At 42.1% G+C, this 15,683-nt stretch overlaps 2 protein-coding genes across 3 annotated transcripts in view; both read left to right on the forward strand.

Moving 5' to 3' along the window:
- The window catches only part of BCAT1 (branched chain amino acid transaminase 1), a 138,474-nt gene that overhangs the window by 17,710 nt on the left and 105,081 nt on the right, over positions 1–15,683 (forward strand). The gene's annotated exons all lie outside the window — the stretch shown is intronic.
- On the forward strand, positions 9,932–14,201 carry LOC129525854 (dolichyl-diphosphooligosaccharide--protein glycosyltransferase subunit DAD1-like). Its single transcript, XM_055358037.2, has one exon. The coding sequence runs from the start codon at positions 13,789–13,791 to the stop codon at positions 14,134–14,136; it is 348 nt and encodes a 115-aa protein (XP_055214012.1). The 5' UTR covers positions 9,932–13,788; the 3' UTR covers positions 14,137–14,201.

The following is a 15,683-nucleotide window of genomic DNA, read 5'->3' on the forward strand; positions in this document are numbered from 1 at the left end:
AGTAGTGTACTATGGTTACATTTTTTTCCCCTTATACCTGTTTTTCCTGCAGTTAATTCTTGCATTATTTCCTTTTATTTACTTACCTTACTGTATATTTATTATGAATTCTTTCCGATTCCCGACTTCCTGACAGCCTCTCAATGTAATTTTACTTAGGTTAAATGTATCTGACAGTTCATTTTCTTTTTTGTCTCTGTACTCTTTCTGCTACCATTCTCATTCTTGCACTAATTTGTGCTGGTTTCTCTCTGAGCCAGCTGCACAGCTGCCTGCCTAAGACTTCCTCTTGGCATCTTTTACCCTCTCTCTATGTTACATCCCCGGTTTTCTGAATCTTGTGGTGTTCTCCTTTTTACTTTACTTCCTCATTTGTGTTGCACATATGCTCTAGTTGTTTTTAGATAAAGAGTGCATCAGAGGTAGATGTTTTGATTCCTTACATGCCTGACTTTTTGTTCTACTTTTGCTCTAGGTTAATACTTGATTTTGAATAATATCCTAGATTAGAAATGATTTTTCATCAGAATTTTAAGGGAATTGCTTTTCTGTTGTCTAGTTTCCTGTGTTACTGATAAGAAGTCCAAAGGGGCTCGTATTTCAGGTCCCTTTTATGTGTAACCTGTTTTTTGTTCCTTGAGGTATTCAGGGTCTCTTTTTATTGCTAATTTGGGGAGCTTTATCATAACATGGGTCCTTAGTCATTCATCCTAGAAAATTTTCCTTTCCTATATCTTTGATGATTTCTTCTCCTCTGCTTTCCCTCTTTTCTCATTCTTAAACTTCTATTTGTTTGACATTAGACCTCCTTGTTTGATCTTCTAATTTAATTTTTCTCTCCTAGTGTCCAATTTTTGAGGTGGGAGAAAGATTTCATCAATGTTATCTTTCAGCCTTTCCCCTGAATTTTAAAATTTTACTCTTCATATTTCTTCTGATTAATCCTTTAAAAAAATAGCATCCTGGGCCAGGTGCAGTGGCTCACACCTGTAATCCCAGCACTTTGGAAGGCGGAGCGGGGAGTGGATCACCTGAGGTCAGGAGCTCAAGACCAGTCTGGCCAACATGATGAAACCCTGTCTCTACTAAAAATACAAAAACTTAGCCAGGCGTGGTGGTGGGCTCCTGTAGTCCCAGCTACTTGGGAGGCTGAGACAGGAGAATCACCAGAACCTGGGAGGTGGAGGTTGTAGTGAGCTGAGATTCTGTGCCATTGTACTCCAACCTGGGTGACAGAGCAAGACTCTATCTCAAAAAAAAAAAAAAAAAAAGGGCCCTGTTCCACTGAGGCTTCAGTGCTGAGCATAGAGGGATACTACCTCCAAATTCCAAACACGTTTGACACATCTAAAGAACCTTCTAAAGGATGACTAAACTAATTCTGCAAGCTTTAGCCTCTAACTTATCTCCAATTTATATTTAATAGAAGGCTGGAGATTGAACAGAAAGGAAATAAGATTATTTGGAAATAAAAAATTGTCAGCCAAGCAAGGAGAGCTTGGCATTTCTGGAAACTTCTTTACCCTGGAAGAGGTAAAAGTGATTCTCTCATTCCCCCAACAGGGCATTCACTAAAAAATTAGGTGAGAAATGCTTTGCCTAGAGGATCTGTAGCTTGCGAACACTTGACTTGTGCCACTGGTGTATGGGACATAGCAGTGTCAGCTCTGCCCTGGGGCAGTCAAGGCTGGCTGGTGCTGCCTGTGGTTAGAGTCAAGAGAGGGGTCTTCAGTGGGTGCAGTTTGTAGTTCCAGAGTTTAGTAGAGCAAAGACGTCATGAACTATGTGAACTCTGAGGAAAGGTGTCATAGAAACACCTCAAAAGGACACTGTCTAAGAAGGCTACTTGCTGGGGCAAGGAGACCCCAGGGGTCAGAGGCTGTGTAGGGAATAATGCCAGAGCTGGGGTTGAAGGAGAATCCTTAGAGGTGAGACAGAATGTGCATCATTGCAGTGGGGCTGTGCAAGGCAGTGGTCTCCACAGGAGGTGAGGACAAGGGGGAGGGGAGGTTGTGAAGAATCCGTAAGTGACCATGACGCAATAGAAAGCCAGAATTTGGGCATTTGCCATAGGAGAGGGCCCCCAGTGCCAGATTATAATGGTCATAGACAAATGAGATTTTTAACCATTTCCTCTAATTCATGGTCCACACTTAACCCCGTGGGTCCTGGAAACAGCAGCTGGAGAGTGGAGAGGAAAGTGATGTGGGAGAGAGAAAACTTTCTTTACCCTTTTCATAACTGAGTTTATGAAGTAAACTGACAGTAGAAAGATAAATAGGAGAAAAGACATAAATTTATTTTGTGCATACATATGAGAGTCCCATAAAATATGAGACTCAAAGAAAGGCCAGATGATTGAAGTTTATATAGCATTCCTGAGCTACAGAAAAGGAATCAGGGCTTGGGGCTTATTGAGGGGAGGTGGTGACAGGTTATAGGAGAGTGAGGAGAGGAAGTGTATAGTGAGCATAGGTTGTCTTGTTATGCAGATAAAAAGTCTCTCAGGTGATAAAAGTTGTCTCAGAGTCCCCCATCAGAAGAATAGGTAATAGCCTGTGACAAGGTCTACCTGTCCAATCTTCTCCCTGGTGATAAAATCTTCCCTGGTTGATGAGATTCTTATCAAAGTTTTTTTCTTTATAGATATAAATTTTGTTTACAAAAAGACAGTTTTTCAGAGCTACTCCTGTGTCTACAGTGTCTCAGAATAACTAACTGGAAATACATCAAATAAGCATATCCTGATGTGGCATATTCTGGTCATATTTTGGGATGGTGCGTCCTGAGCTCCAATGCTGAAAAAACAGGAACCCCATTTCTGTTGGATGTGCCAACCTAAAATAATCAAAAGGGTCAGAATCTAGTTTAAAGAGACTTTATTCAAGTGCAAAGTTTAAGGACAGTGCTAGGGAAACACGGATCGCAAAGAATGGAAGTCAGCATTCTGAACTTTAGAAGTTTGGGATTGTTTATAGAGAGAGAGTTTAGGGAAGCTTAACAGAATTTCAACATCTTTCTGTGTAAGGCTTAATGCCTAGTTACAATGATCTGATTAGTCAAGGTGGTCTCTTTCATTTGAGAAAGGCATATTTAACATTTCACGGGCTGGGAGCGGTGGTTCATGCCTGTAATCTCAGCACTTTGGGAGGCCGAGGCGGGCAGATCATCTGAGGTCAGGAGTTCGAGGCCAGCCTGGCCAATATGGGGAAACCCCTTCTCTACTAAAAATACAAAAAATAAAATAAAATAAAATAAAATAAATTAGCCAGGCATGGTGTCACGTGCCTGTAATCCCAGCTACTTGGGAAGCTGAGGCAGGAGAATTGCTTGAACCTGGGAGGCAGAGGTTGTGGTGAGCTGAGATTGCACCATTGCACTCCAGCCTGGGCAACAAGAATGAAACTCCATCTCAAACAACAACAACAGCAAACATTTCACACTGAAGATGTAACAGTCATGGGTTTGTATTTTCGTTTTTCTTGTTTTTTTTTTTTTTTTTTTGAGACTGTCTCGCTGTGTATTGCAGGCTGGCATGGCACAATCACAGCTCGCTGCAGCTTCGATTTTGTGGGCTCAAGTGATCCTACCACCTCAGTCTCCCGACTAGCTGGGACCACAGTCATGTGCCACCACACCCGGCTAATTTATTTTTTATTTCTTATAGAGACCGGATCCCCCTTTTGCCCAGGCTGGTCTCAAACTCCTGGACTCAAACAATTCTGCCTCAGCCTCCCAAAGTGCCTGGATTACAGGCATGGGCTACTGTGCTCATCCCATGGGGTCTTTTGTGCCATCTGGTGTGAGTTAGGTACAGGACAATAAAGGAGGCAGTTAATCCACTAATCCATAACAAAGATCAGTGAAGGGGGAAGGTCTGGTCTCTGGTCTCTCCTAGTCATTTACAGAACTAGAACGATGAGAAGAGAGTGAATCTATAACCTAAGAAGCAGAATTGCAAACATGCTATGTGACTCAGTTTCCAGGACTTAACTTCTCCCTTGGCATAATAAATAATTTTAGAGAGTTTTAAGAATTTTGTTTTCTTTTACAGATGTTACCAACCTCAGCTTGCTGGGGGCTGGTGGTGGTGGCTGCTCAGACAGTAAATCATTGAATGCAATGTGAGGTCAAAGTTTTATTACAGATCATACTGGTCTTTTAAGTACTTGCAGCAAGATTTTCCTAATACTTAAAAGTGACTGGAAACTCAATAGGATCAGTGTGATCATCTCCAGATAGGGATGGTAGATTTTTGAAAGTGGGTGTGAAGGGCAGTAATGAGAGAAAAATAAAACTATTTCTGGTTGTACTCTCCCAAGTCAAGGTCATTCAATGAATGGTTATATAGATTTGCATCAGAAGTCCCTGTTTTCAGCCTCACCTTTGGAAGCACCTGGATTCTCTATTCTGAGCCTTTCTGAGATGAGGGAAAGGTGGCTTCTCATCAGTATCTCCTTCTTTGTGCAATACAGTTTCAGTTCTTTCTAATCTACAGAGTTAGTTCCTTCTCTACTGTCAGCTTTCTACCTTCCAAAATGTGTTAATGTCACTCATTATCACGTTTCCCATTCTCTTTCCCTTATGGATTAAACTTTAAAAGACAATGGTATTTGTTTAAGTGAATATCTAAAAAGATGTGGAGAAAGATTCATGTGTTCAGTCTACCATGTTTAATTGGAATCACTGGTAGATTTTTAAGGAAAAATAACATTCTAGGTTTTTCCAGTATTGCTATGTAGCTTGTCTATGTAGATCACCTTGCATTCTTCTCTTTCTCTCTTATAACTTGATTTTTTTCTTTCCTTTTCTTTTTTTTTTTCGAGACAGAGTGTCACTTTGTCGCCCAGGCTGGAGTACAGTGGCACAATCTCATCTCATTGCTGCCTCCGTCTCCTGGGTTCAAGTGATTCTCCCACCTCACCTTCCCAAGTAGCCGGGATTACAGACATCTTATAACTTGATTTTTACTCATTTCATTATCATCCAAGAGGTGAAATTTAACTCAAAGCAAATGACTATTGTTTCAAATACAAATCTTAATCAGGGAGAAAAGATTATAACTTATAGTTGAACTGGGGTTTGGAGATTATATGTGTTTTTTAAAATTATTCTGTCCCACATTTAACATACAAGTGAGGATTTTAAAAATAATTTGTCTGCAATTTTTTTTTTTTAATTGATCATTCTTGGGTGTTTCTCGCAGAGGGGGATTTGGCAGGGTCATAGGACAATAGTGGAGGGAAGGTCAGCAGATAAACAAGTGAACAAAGGTCTCTGGTTTTCCTAGGCAGAGGACCCTGCGGCCTTCCACAGTGTTTGTGTCCCTGGGTACTTGAGATTAGGGAGTGGTGATGACTCTTAACGAGCATGCTGCCTTCAAGCATCTGTTTAACAAAGCACATCTTGCACCGCCCTTAATCCATTTAACCCTGAGTGGGCACAGCACATGTTTCAGAGAGCACCAGGTTGGGGGTAAGGTCATAGATCAACAGCATCCCAAGGCAGAAGAATTTTTCTTAGTACAGAACAAAATGGAGTCTCCTATGTCTACTTCTTTCTACACAGACACAGCAACAATCTGATTTCTCTATCTTTTCCCCACATTTCCCTCTTTTCTATTTGACAAAACCGCCATTGTCATCATGGCCTGTTCTCAATGAGCTGTTGGGTACACCTCCTAGACGGGGTGGCGGCCGGGCAGAGGGGCTCCTCACTTCCCAGAAGGGGCGGCCGGGCAGAGGCACCCCCCACCTCCCTCCCGGACGGGGCGGCTGGCCAGGCGGGGGCTGCCCCCCACCTCCCCGACGGGGCAGCTGCCGGGTGGAGACGCTCCTCACTTCTCAGATGGGGCGGCTGCCAGGCGGAGGGGCTCGTCGCTTCTCAGACGGGGCAGCTGCCGGGCAGAGGGGCTCCTCACTTCTCAGATGGGGTGGCCGGGCAGAGGCGCTCCTCACATCCCAGACGGGGCGGCGGGGCAGAGGCACTCCCCACATCTCAGACGATGGGTGGCTGGGCAGAGACGCTGCTCACTTTCTAGATGGGATGGCGGCCAGGAAGAGGCGCTCCTCGCTTCCCAGACTGGGCAGCCGGGCAGAGGGGCTCCTCACATCCCAGACGATGGGCGGCCAGGCAGAGACGCTCCTCACTTCCCAGACGGGGTGGCGGCTGGGCAGAGGCTGCAATCTCGGCACTTTGGGAGGCCAAGGCAGGGGGCTGGGAGGTGGAGGTTGTAGCAAGCCGAGATCACACCACTGCACTCCAGCCTGGGCAACATTGAGCACTGAGTGAACGAGACTCCGTCTGCAATCCCGGCACCTCGGGAGGCCGTGGCTGGCAGATAACTCCCGGTTAGGAGCTGGATACCAGCCCGGCCAACACAGGGAAACCCCGTCTCCACCAAAAAAATACGAAAACCAGTCAGGCGTGGCGGTGCGCGCCTGCAATCGCAGGCACTCGGCAGGCTGAGGCAGGAGAATCAGGCAGGGAGGTTGCAGTGAGCGGAGATGGCAGCAGTACAGTCCAGCTTCGGCTAGGCATCAGAGGGAGACTGTGGAAAGAGAGGGAGAGGGAGACAGTGGTGAGAGGGAGAGGGGGAGGGGGAGGGGGAGCTGCAATTTTTTTATTTAGCAATTTCCAAACCTATTGTGTTAGGCAGGGTTCTCCAGGGAAACAGAACCAATAGGGCATATCTATATCTATATTTATATCTATATCTATATCTATAATCTTTCTATCTATCAAGAGATCGAGAGAGAGAGATTTATTTTAAGGAATTGGTTCATGTGATTGTGGGAGCTGGCAAGTCTGAAATCCACAGGGCAAGTTGGTCAGCTGGAAATTCTGGTAAGAGTTGATGTTGCAGTCATGAGTCTGAAATTTGCAGGGCAGGTCAGGTACAGTATCTATTGCAATTGCAGTCCTGAGGCCAAATTCTGTCTTCAGGAAACCTCCGTCTTTTTTGCTGTTAAGGCCTTCAACTAATTGGATGAAGCCCTCCCACATTGAAGGCAATCTGCTTTACTCAAAGTCTGCTGATTTAAATGGTAATCACATCTAAAAAATACTTTCACAGCAACATTTGAACTTGTGTTGTCTAAGCAATTGGGCACCATAGCTTAGCCAAGTAGACACATGAAATTAACCATCACTCTGTAGAGATGAAAGAACTACTGTTTCAAAAAACAACTGTTTTTGAATCCGTCATTTATCAACGGATTCACCCAATGGTTAACCTTTCTATATGCTTTCTCTTTCTCCCAAGTACTGAATCATATGAAAATAAATTATGGTTGTGATATTTCTTATCTAAATACTTCATATGGGACATTCTCCTACATAGCACACCTAAGAAGACTAGTATTAATTCAGAGAGATCATGTCATATCTGGTTCATATATAATTTTCCCTAGCTGACCTCAAAATGTGTTTGTTTTGTTTACATATTACTCTTTATAGTTATGTTTCTTTTAATACGGATCAATATTTGTGTGTTTTTGCTGCTATTTTTTTTAATGACATTGTCTGTTTTGAATAATTCAGGCTCATTGGCTATTTCACATCCTGAATTTCTCTAATTTTATCTTTATGATTAGAGCCAGGCTCTAATTCTTGGCAAGAATAACACTGAAGTGAGGTTGTGTACTCCTAATTGCCCTGCATCAAAGACACATGATATGCATTGGTTCCTGCATTAGTCATGTTAAGTTTGATTAGTTGGTGAAGGTGGTGGCCACCATTTCTCACTCTTGTAAAGGGACATTTTCTCCTTTTAAATTAATATGTAATTTGTGGCACAAGACTTTGAGACTGTGTAAATATCCCATTCTCTGACAACCTTTCTTCTGATGACTTTAGCATTAACGGATCTAATTATATCATTCTTGGCATTGAGTAGCATTCTTGTGTAAAGAAGGGGTTCTCTTTCTCTCCCTCCTCTCATTATAATTTGTTACTGTTATTTTCTTACAAGTTACTAAGAATTACTCAAAGGCAGTATTTTTCAATAAATCATTGGTAATTTATGGTCTTCTCACTCTAGAAAAGGGAGGATGGGTCAGAAAGCTGAGGGGAAAAAAAGGGAGGAAATGAGAATGTATATTATCGACATAATCGGTTGAAAATGTCTAGTGCTGTAATTATGCCATCATGCAGATTAAAAAGCCACCTGTGAAAAATCAACTTGTATTGTTTTGTTTTGTTTTGTTTGATTTTTAATAAATCCTTATAGTGTATGAATAAAAATTAAATTAATTGATCAGTATCTTCACTAATGGCAGAGAAGGGGATGGACTGAGCAGATTCTGCTTTTCACTCTGATATTTGTTAATTGCCCTGTGTGGTCTGAAGACCTGGGTTCTAGTACCAGCTCTCCCTCTGCAGGTGTGTTCCTTTGGTCAGGGCAATCAATCTTCTTGATACTCAGTTTGGTTCTCTCTGATATGAGCATAAGAAATATACTTGAAGGCCGGGCATGGTGGCTTATGCCTGTAATTCCAGCACTATGGGAAGCCAAGGTGGGAGGATCGCTTGGGCTCAGGAGTTTGAGACCAGGCTGGGCAACATGGCAAAACCTCAACTCTACAAAAAACAAACAAAAAAATTAGCCAGGCATGGTGGTGCACGCCTGTAGTCCCAGCTACTCAGGAGGTTGAGGCAGGAGAATCCTGGGAGGCGGAGGTTGCAGTGATCTGAGATTGTGCCACTGCACTCCAGCCTGGGAGCCTGGGTGACAGAGAGAGACCCTGTCTAAAAAATATATATATATATATACACACTTGAATGCTTCATGTCCCTTGCTCAGTGACAGCCCTGTCCTCTGCTTCTGCACAGTTGACTAAGGCTTCTCAGTCTACTCCCGTGTAGAAAAGAATTAAAGTAGGCCTGAGGCTGCTAGTCTTAGAAAGGCTTGCAAAGTTGGCCCTTGTCTGGTGTCTGGGAACTTGAATTTCTGGAGGGTTCTCACCATTCCCTGAAAAGAATGGCTCACGATGCCTAAAATATTTGTACAAACAATGAAGTTTCTGCTGAACATCTGCTTCCTTCTGGGAGTCTGGAATTTTAGGATGTGCTAGGTAGGGGTGTTTACATGACAGCCCCACATAAAAACCTTGGGCACTGAGTGTCTAATGAGATTCCCTAGTAAGTAATATTTTACACATATTATCACAACTCGTTGCTGGAGAAGTTAAGTGCATCCTGTGTGACTCCACTGGGAGAGGACTCTGGGAAGCACATGTCTGATTTCCTTTGTCCCATGTGCCTTTTCCTTTTGCTGATTTTTGCCTTGTAAATTTTTTTTTTTTTTTGAGAGACAGAGTCTTACTCTGTTGCCCAGACTGGAGTTCAGTGGCCCCATGTCGGCTCACTGCAGCCTCTGCCTCCTGGGTTCAAGCAATTCTCCTGCCTCAGCCTCCCGAGTAGCTGGGACTACAGGCGCGTGCTGCCACACCGGCTAACTTTGTATTTTTAGTAGAGACGGGGTTTCACCATGTTGGCCAGGATGGTCTTGATCTCCTGACCTCGTGATCTGCCTGCCTCAGCCTCCCAAAGTGCTGGAATTATAGGCCTGGGCCACTGTGCCCGGCCATAATTTTTATCCTGTAATAAATTATAGTCGGAAGTATTGAGTCCTGTGAATCAACTTAGAGAATCACCAAACTGCTTCCAATTTTCTCATCTGTAAAATGGGTTGCTATAATAATGATGATATCTACCTTATAGGGTTGTTTTAAGTATGAAAAATATGGTGAAATATGTGTGAAACTAGGGGCCGGATGTAGGATGAGTCATACAGTGGGTGGTTATTATTATGGATCATATTAACTCTTCAGGTAAAAAACATCTTGTAGCTGGGCAAGGTGGCACATGCCTGTAGTCCCAGCTACTTGGGGGACTGAGGCAGGTGGATCGCTTGAGCCTAGGAGTTCAAGGCTGTAGTACGCTATGATCACGTCTATCAATAGCCACTGGACTCCAGCCTGGACAACGTAATGAGAGTCTGTCTCAAAAAAAAGGAACAATCTTGTGTTTGCGTGTTTGCTCATGTCTTTGTTGGAATAATACTGACACAGTCACTCAAATTAACTCTCAAATCTTTGATTATTCATTTGATGGGAACAACAGGTTTATGTGCCAGCTTATCAGGACCCCTAGTTCTTTCATTAAAGTGTGTATGTGTGTGTATATGTGTGTATGTGTGCACACGTGTGCTAGTTTTCTTATCTAACAATGAAGTCCTTTGGGAGGTTTACTTTTTCTTTACTATTTTTTTCGTGCTTTCCTTTGATGTGCACCTGGCAATTTATAGAGCCAATGTGTACTACATATTCTGCTGCAGAAAATTACAGAGGTGAGGAAGGAGCAGGAAGCAGATTTAGAAAGGAATGTTACAGTTTATCAAGTTGTGACTAATGGAAGCTATTAAAACAAAAGGTACCAACCCATCTTAAATATTCACTGCTTCTACAACTATTTTTCTATAACTGTTGTTCTTTGTCAGCTCTGGGGTGGAGGGAATATTCCTGAGTGTTTTATTAAGTAATTCAAAGATCTTCCTAGGTATGTGTATCAAAGATCCTATGATGTATCTCTCTTGTAAATCGAGACTGGCATATATTGGGCTTACATTATTGGGAAAAATGTATGTCATCATCATTGGTGAAAAAGAGTTTCCATAGCAGTTTTTTCTAAGTAGAGAGATAAATGAATCAGATTTTTGGAGGAGGTACGTTTTAACTCACTGGAGGATCACACCAAGTCTGAACATCTAAGGAACCCTAGTGGAAAATTGGTTTTCCTGTATGCTGCTCTAGCGATCTGAGGAAAGGCCTAAAAAAAGCCAGTGTCCCTGTGATATTGTGAAATACATATATGTGGTCTTTGTTCCTGTTTCCTGGCATACAATTACTAAAAATCCTTGGAATCTCCAAAGTGCTGTCTTTTTGTATATTAGTGTTGACTGATAGCTTCAGAGTGGGGCTGGCCAAGTTGATCACCAATGGCCAGTGGTTTAATCAGTCATGCCTATGTAATGAAGCCTCCATGAAAATCCAAAGGGAATGGACTGGGGAGCTTCTAAGAAGTGTTTTTTACCTTCCCGTGAGCCTCCTGTGCTGAACACGTGGAGGGTCACGGGAAGGTAAGCAAAAACTCATTCACATGCTGGGAGGGTGGCACATCCCAACTCCACGAGGACAAAAGCTCCCGTGCTCAGAACCCCTCCAGACTTGGACCTTGTATCTCTTCATTGGCTTTTATTTGTATTTTAAAAAATATCCTGAGTGATAAACTGGTAGATGTAAGTGTCTTCCTTAGTTCTGTGAACCACGCTAGCAAATTAATCAAACCCGAAGAGGGGGTCATGGCAACCCCAACTTGAAACCTGTTGGTCAGCAGTTCCAGAGACCTGAACTTATGACTGGTTGGAACGACGGGGTGCTCTTGTGGGACTGAACCCTCAACTTGTGGATCTGATGCTATCTCTGGGTAGACAGTGTTGGAGCTGAATTGGAGGACACCTAGCTTGTGTCCACTGCAGAACTGATTGCTTGCTTCCTGCAGGGGAGAAATCCCTATATATTTTGGGGTCCAGAAGTCTTCCGTGTTGATTGTTTTTGTGTGAGAGCAGAGGAAAAATGGTTTGAGAGTTTTTCGGGAAACAGCCCCTCTTAGTATAGTGGTAGAAACACTCCAAAAATAAAATATGCTACCCCAAAAATAAAAAATGAAAATAAAAATAAAAATCTAGAGTGGTCAGTTTGCCAAGAGGATTTATGGAGCATCTAAGGTCAAGCATTACTTCTCAGCCCTGCAGCAGGCCTCTAATTAAGCCATGCCACAGAGTGCAGTTTACAGAGAGGTGGAATTCCTGTGGATTCTTTCTTCTCTCTAAAATTATAAATAACGCAGCTTCCAAACATGCCATATTACCTCACAAGGTCTAAAGACTCAATATGAATCTTCAACTTAACAATTATAACTGACACAGATTGAGATCTTCCTGGATGCTGAAATAGGCTTTACATGATTTATCTCATTTAGTTCTCATAAAACTCTATTATTAATATTATTTTACAGATAGAGAAATGGAAGCACACAGAGGGTAAGTGTATTAGTCCATTTTTATGCTGCTAATAAAGACATACCCAAGACAGGGTAATTTATAAAGAAAAAGAGGTTTAATGGACTCACATTTCCACATGGCTGGGAGGCCTCACAATCATGGCAGAAGGCAAAAGGCACTTCTTACCTGGTGGTGGCAAGACAGAAAATGAGAACCAAGCGAAAGGGGTTTCTCTTTATAAAACCATCAGGTAACGTGAGACAATTATTCACTACCACAGAAACTATATGGGGGAAACCGCCACCATGATTCAGTTATCTTCCACTGGGTCCCTCCCACAACACGTGGAGCTACAATTCAAGATGAGATTTGTGTGGAGACATAGCTAACCCATATCAGTAAGTAATTAGACAAACCTTGCAAAGCTAGTAAGTGGTATTGCTGGAATTAAATCTGCCAATGTCACTCCAGAGTCTATGTGATTTACTGGTATATTATAGGGTCTACCTGTAAGCTTGATAACCTTATGTGAGAACAAATAACCATGACATATTCTGTTCAGTAGTTTGCATTTCCTTTTGACTCCTACAAGGGAGGAGGCTGAGGTTCAGGGACATTAAAGTGGGGTTTAGAGACATTAGGTGGTTTACCCAAGCTTTATCTACTAGATACTAGATAATTGTCATCTGATAATAAAGCTAGAACTTAAACCCAGCTGGACAATGGAGCTAGAGCTTAAAACAAAATCTTCTAATGAGCTCAGAACTCATGGCTTAATAAGATTTGGGAAAAGTCCTGCGGACATTTCACTGTCTATCCAGAAATGCGAGGAAGTTAGGAGAAAAGGCAAAGTATCTCACAGACAGATAAAGGCAGTTCAGTAAGTAGCCTGAATAAATAGCCATATTTAAAATCTAATTTGGTTCTTTTGTGCCTAACACAATTGACTTTATGCTGGTATCTATTTTCTGCTCTGTCTCTCTTTCTGTCTCTACTTATGTGTGTATGCATGTGTTATAAAATATATCAGCCCATTGATCAATTTTTAATTTAAGCAAAAACATGGTAGATTAATATATTCAATCAATTTATTGAGTAGATATTTATCGAGGCTCACACATTTATCTGACTGTGTACTAAGCACTGGAAACCCAAAGAGAATGGAGTCACTGCCTAGACAGGTGGAGGCTGACACATAAACGAGTAGGGTAATAATCAAGTGTCATAACTAGTCTATTACATGCAATGTTAAACTAGCATCTCTACCATGCAAAACTTGTGCTCTTGGGGATACAGGAAGACTTTCCAGAGAAGTACACAGGACAGGAATGTGTTAGGAAACCAGTCAGTTCCCAGGTCCTCGATCAGGTCACAGTGACTTGTGATTCTATTTTGAACATAGGTCTTAAATCTTTATTTTGATAGCAAGGGTTTTAAACTTTTGATATATGATATACTTCTGAAAATCAAATTCATATTCTAAAATTAAGTATTTTTGCCCTTAACTAACTTGAACATAATACTATAATACATTAACATATATTATTAATAATAAATAGGACCCCTGGAAGTCCAAGAGAGACATGAGGCTTATTTGGTATGTTAAAATCATACAGGAAGTGTTGTTAAATAAGAAATGGTGTTACACTTTCTTTGAGTTATATTTATATGGATATGTTGTTAATATGTGTTCCAACATTGTATGAGATTCCTAAAAATCTGATATGGACATCCAGTGTGGTTGTTGGGTCCTCTATGAGCCTAGGGAGCACTGGCCGGTTGCCTTGCATCCATTCATGTCAGCGTTGGTAGTGTCAGGCACCCGATGGTTCTTAGAAGAGTACTTGAGCTCTACTCTGCAGTGTCTGAAGTTGCTGGATATATACCTGCTGTATAAACTGCTGACTAGGGCGCTGCAATTCACATACTGTCTTCTCATGGGGACCTTCCCCTTCAACTCTTTCCTCTTGGGTTTCACATCTTGGGTGGGGAGTTTCATCCTAGTAGTTTGCCTGAGAATACAGGTGAACCCACAGAACGAAGTGGACTTCGAAGGCATCTCCTTGGAGTGAGACTTTGCTTCTTTCTCTTTGCTAGCACCGTCTTGTACCTTATCGTCATGAACTTTGTTGGCTGAATCATTCCCATTTACTTAATTGAAGAGTAAGAGACTGGAACAATGTTCACTTTGATTTTCCTGGATAAGAGTTCTTGAGATGGCAGCTTGTTTGACACATGGATTTTCTTCAAATTTGTGCTTACTACCAACTCTGATTTGGTGTGCAGGAGGAGAGCCCAGAGAAGTTCCCTCTCTCTGTCAGAACAACTTTGTAACATTTATTAACCTGACTTCTGCCTTCAATTAAGTGTAACCTTTTGCCTTCCAAATTAAAAAGTTCCATATTACTCCAAAAATAAAAAGTGAAAATAAAAATAAAAGGCTGATATGTCATGGTATATGCAGTAAATTGCTTTATTCTGATGCTTTTTTTCTAAAAGCCTTTTGAAAATCCTGAAGTGCTGTGTATTCAAGGAAATTCATGAAAGGGACCTTGACAAGTAGTCTTAAATACAGGTTTCTGATAACTTTGGGGATCACACCTTTGGACTAGGTAAAAACATCCAAAGCTCGTCTGGGCGCGGTGGCTCACGCCTGTAATCCCAGCACTTTGGGATTACATAAGGCAGGCGGATCACGAGGTCAGGAGATCAAGACCATCCTGGCTAACACGGTGAAACCCCATCTCTACTAAAAACACGAAAACAAAATTAGCCGGGCATGGTGGCGGGCGCCTGTAGTTCCAGCTACCCGGGAGGCTGAGGCGGAAGAATGGCGCGAACCGGCAAGACGGAGCTTGCAGTGAGCCGAGATCGCGCCACTGCACTCCAGCCTCAAAAAAAAAAAAAAAAAAAAAAAAAAAAAAAAAAAAAAGTCCAAAGCTCTAATGAAAAACTGATGCATTCATGCAGATTGCTAACCCAACATCAAGGAGAACGAGAATTACATGGGACTGAGTGAATGAAGGATTGAAATTACTATTTTAAAGGGTTTTTGTTTGAAACATTACTGATTTGTTTATGTTTTGTTTTCCAGAATCAAGAAAATTTTTTTTTCTTTTGAGCTATTTATAGCTTACAGCATTTTGGTAAAGTATACTTCTGTGAGCAAAATGGAAACATTTACCTTTCTTTCTACCTGAATTCTTCAGAATTTGGAAACTATTCATTAGTGTTCTTATTTTCTGGCAATATAGTTATTTGCATAAGTTCAATAAGAACCTATTTTCGGCTGTGCGTGGTGGCTCATGCCTGTAATCCCAGCACCTTGGGAGGGCGAGGCCGGTGGATCACAAGGTCAGGAGTTTGAGAACAGCCTGGCCAAGATGGTGAAACCCCGTCTCTACTAAAACTACAAAGATTAGCCAGGCTCGGTGGCAGGCACCTGTAATCCCAGCTACTCGGGAGGCTGAGGCAGGAGAATCGCTTGAACCTTGGGTGGCAGAGGTTGCAGTGAGCCGAGATCGCACCACTGCGCTCCAGCCTAGGGGACAAGAGCGAGACTCTATCTCAAAACAAACAAACAAACAAACAAAAAAACAAAAAGCAAACAAACAAAAAA

This window comes from Gorilla gorilla, chromosome 10, assembly GCF_029281585.2.
Source record: "Gorilla gorilla gorilla isolate KB3781 chromosome 10, NHGRI_mGorGor1-v2.1_pri, whole genome shotgun sequence".
NCBI classification, from domain to species: domain Eukaryota; kingdom Metazoa; phylum Chordata; class Mammalia; order Primates; family Hominidae; genus Gorilla; species Gorilla gorilla.

What these genes read in the sequence shown, in the direction of transcription:
- LOC129525854 (XM_055358037.2), top strand. Translation starts at nt 13,789, where the DNA reads ATGGACATCCAGTGTGGTTGTTGGGTCCTCTATGAGCCTAGGGAGCAC.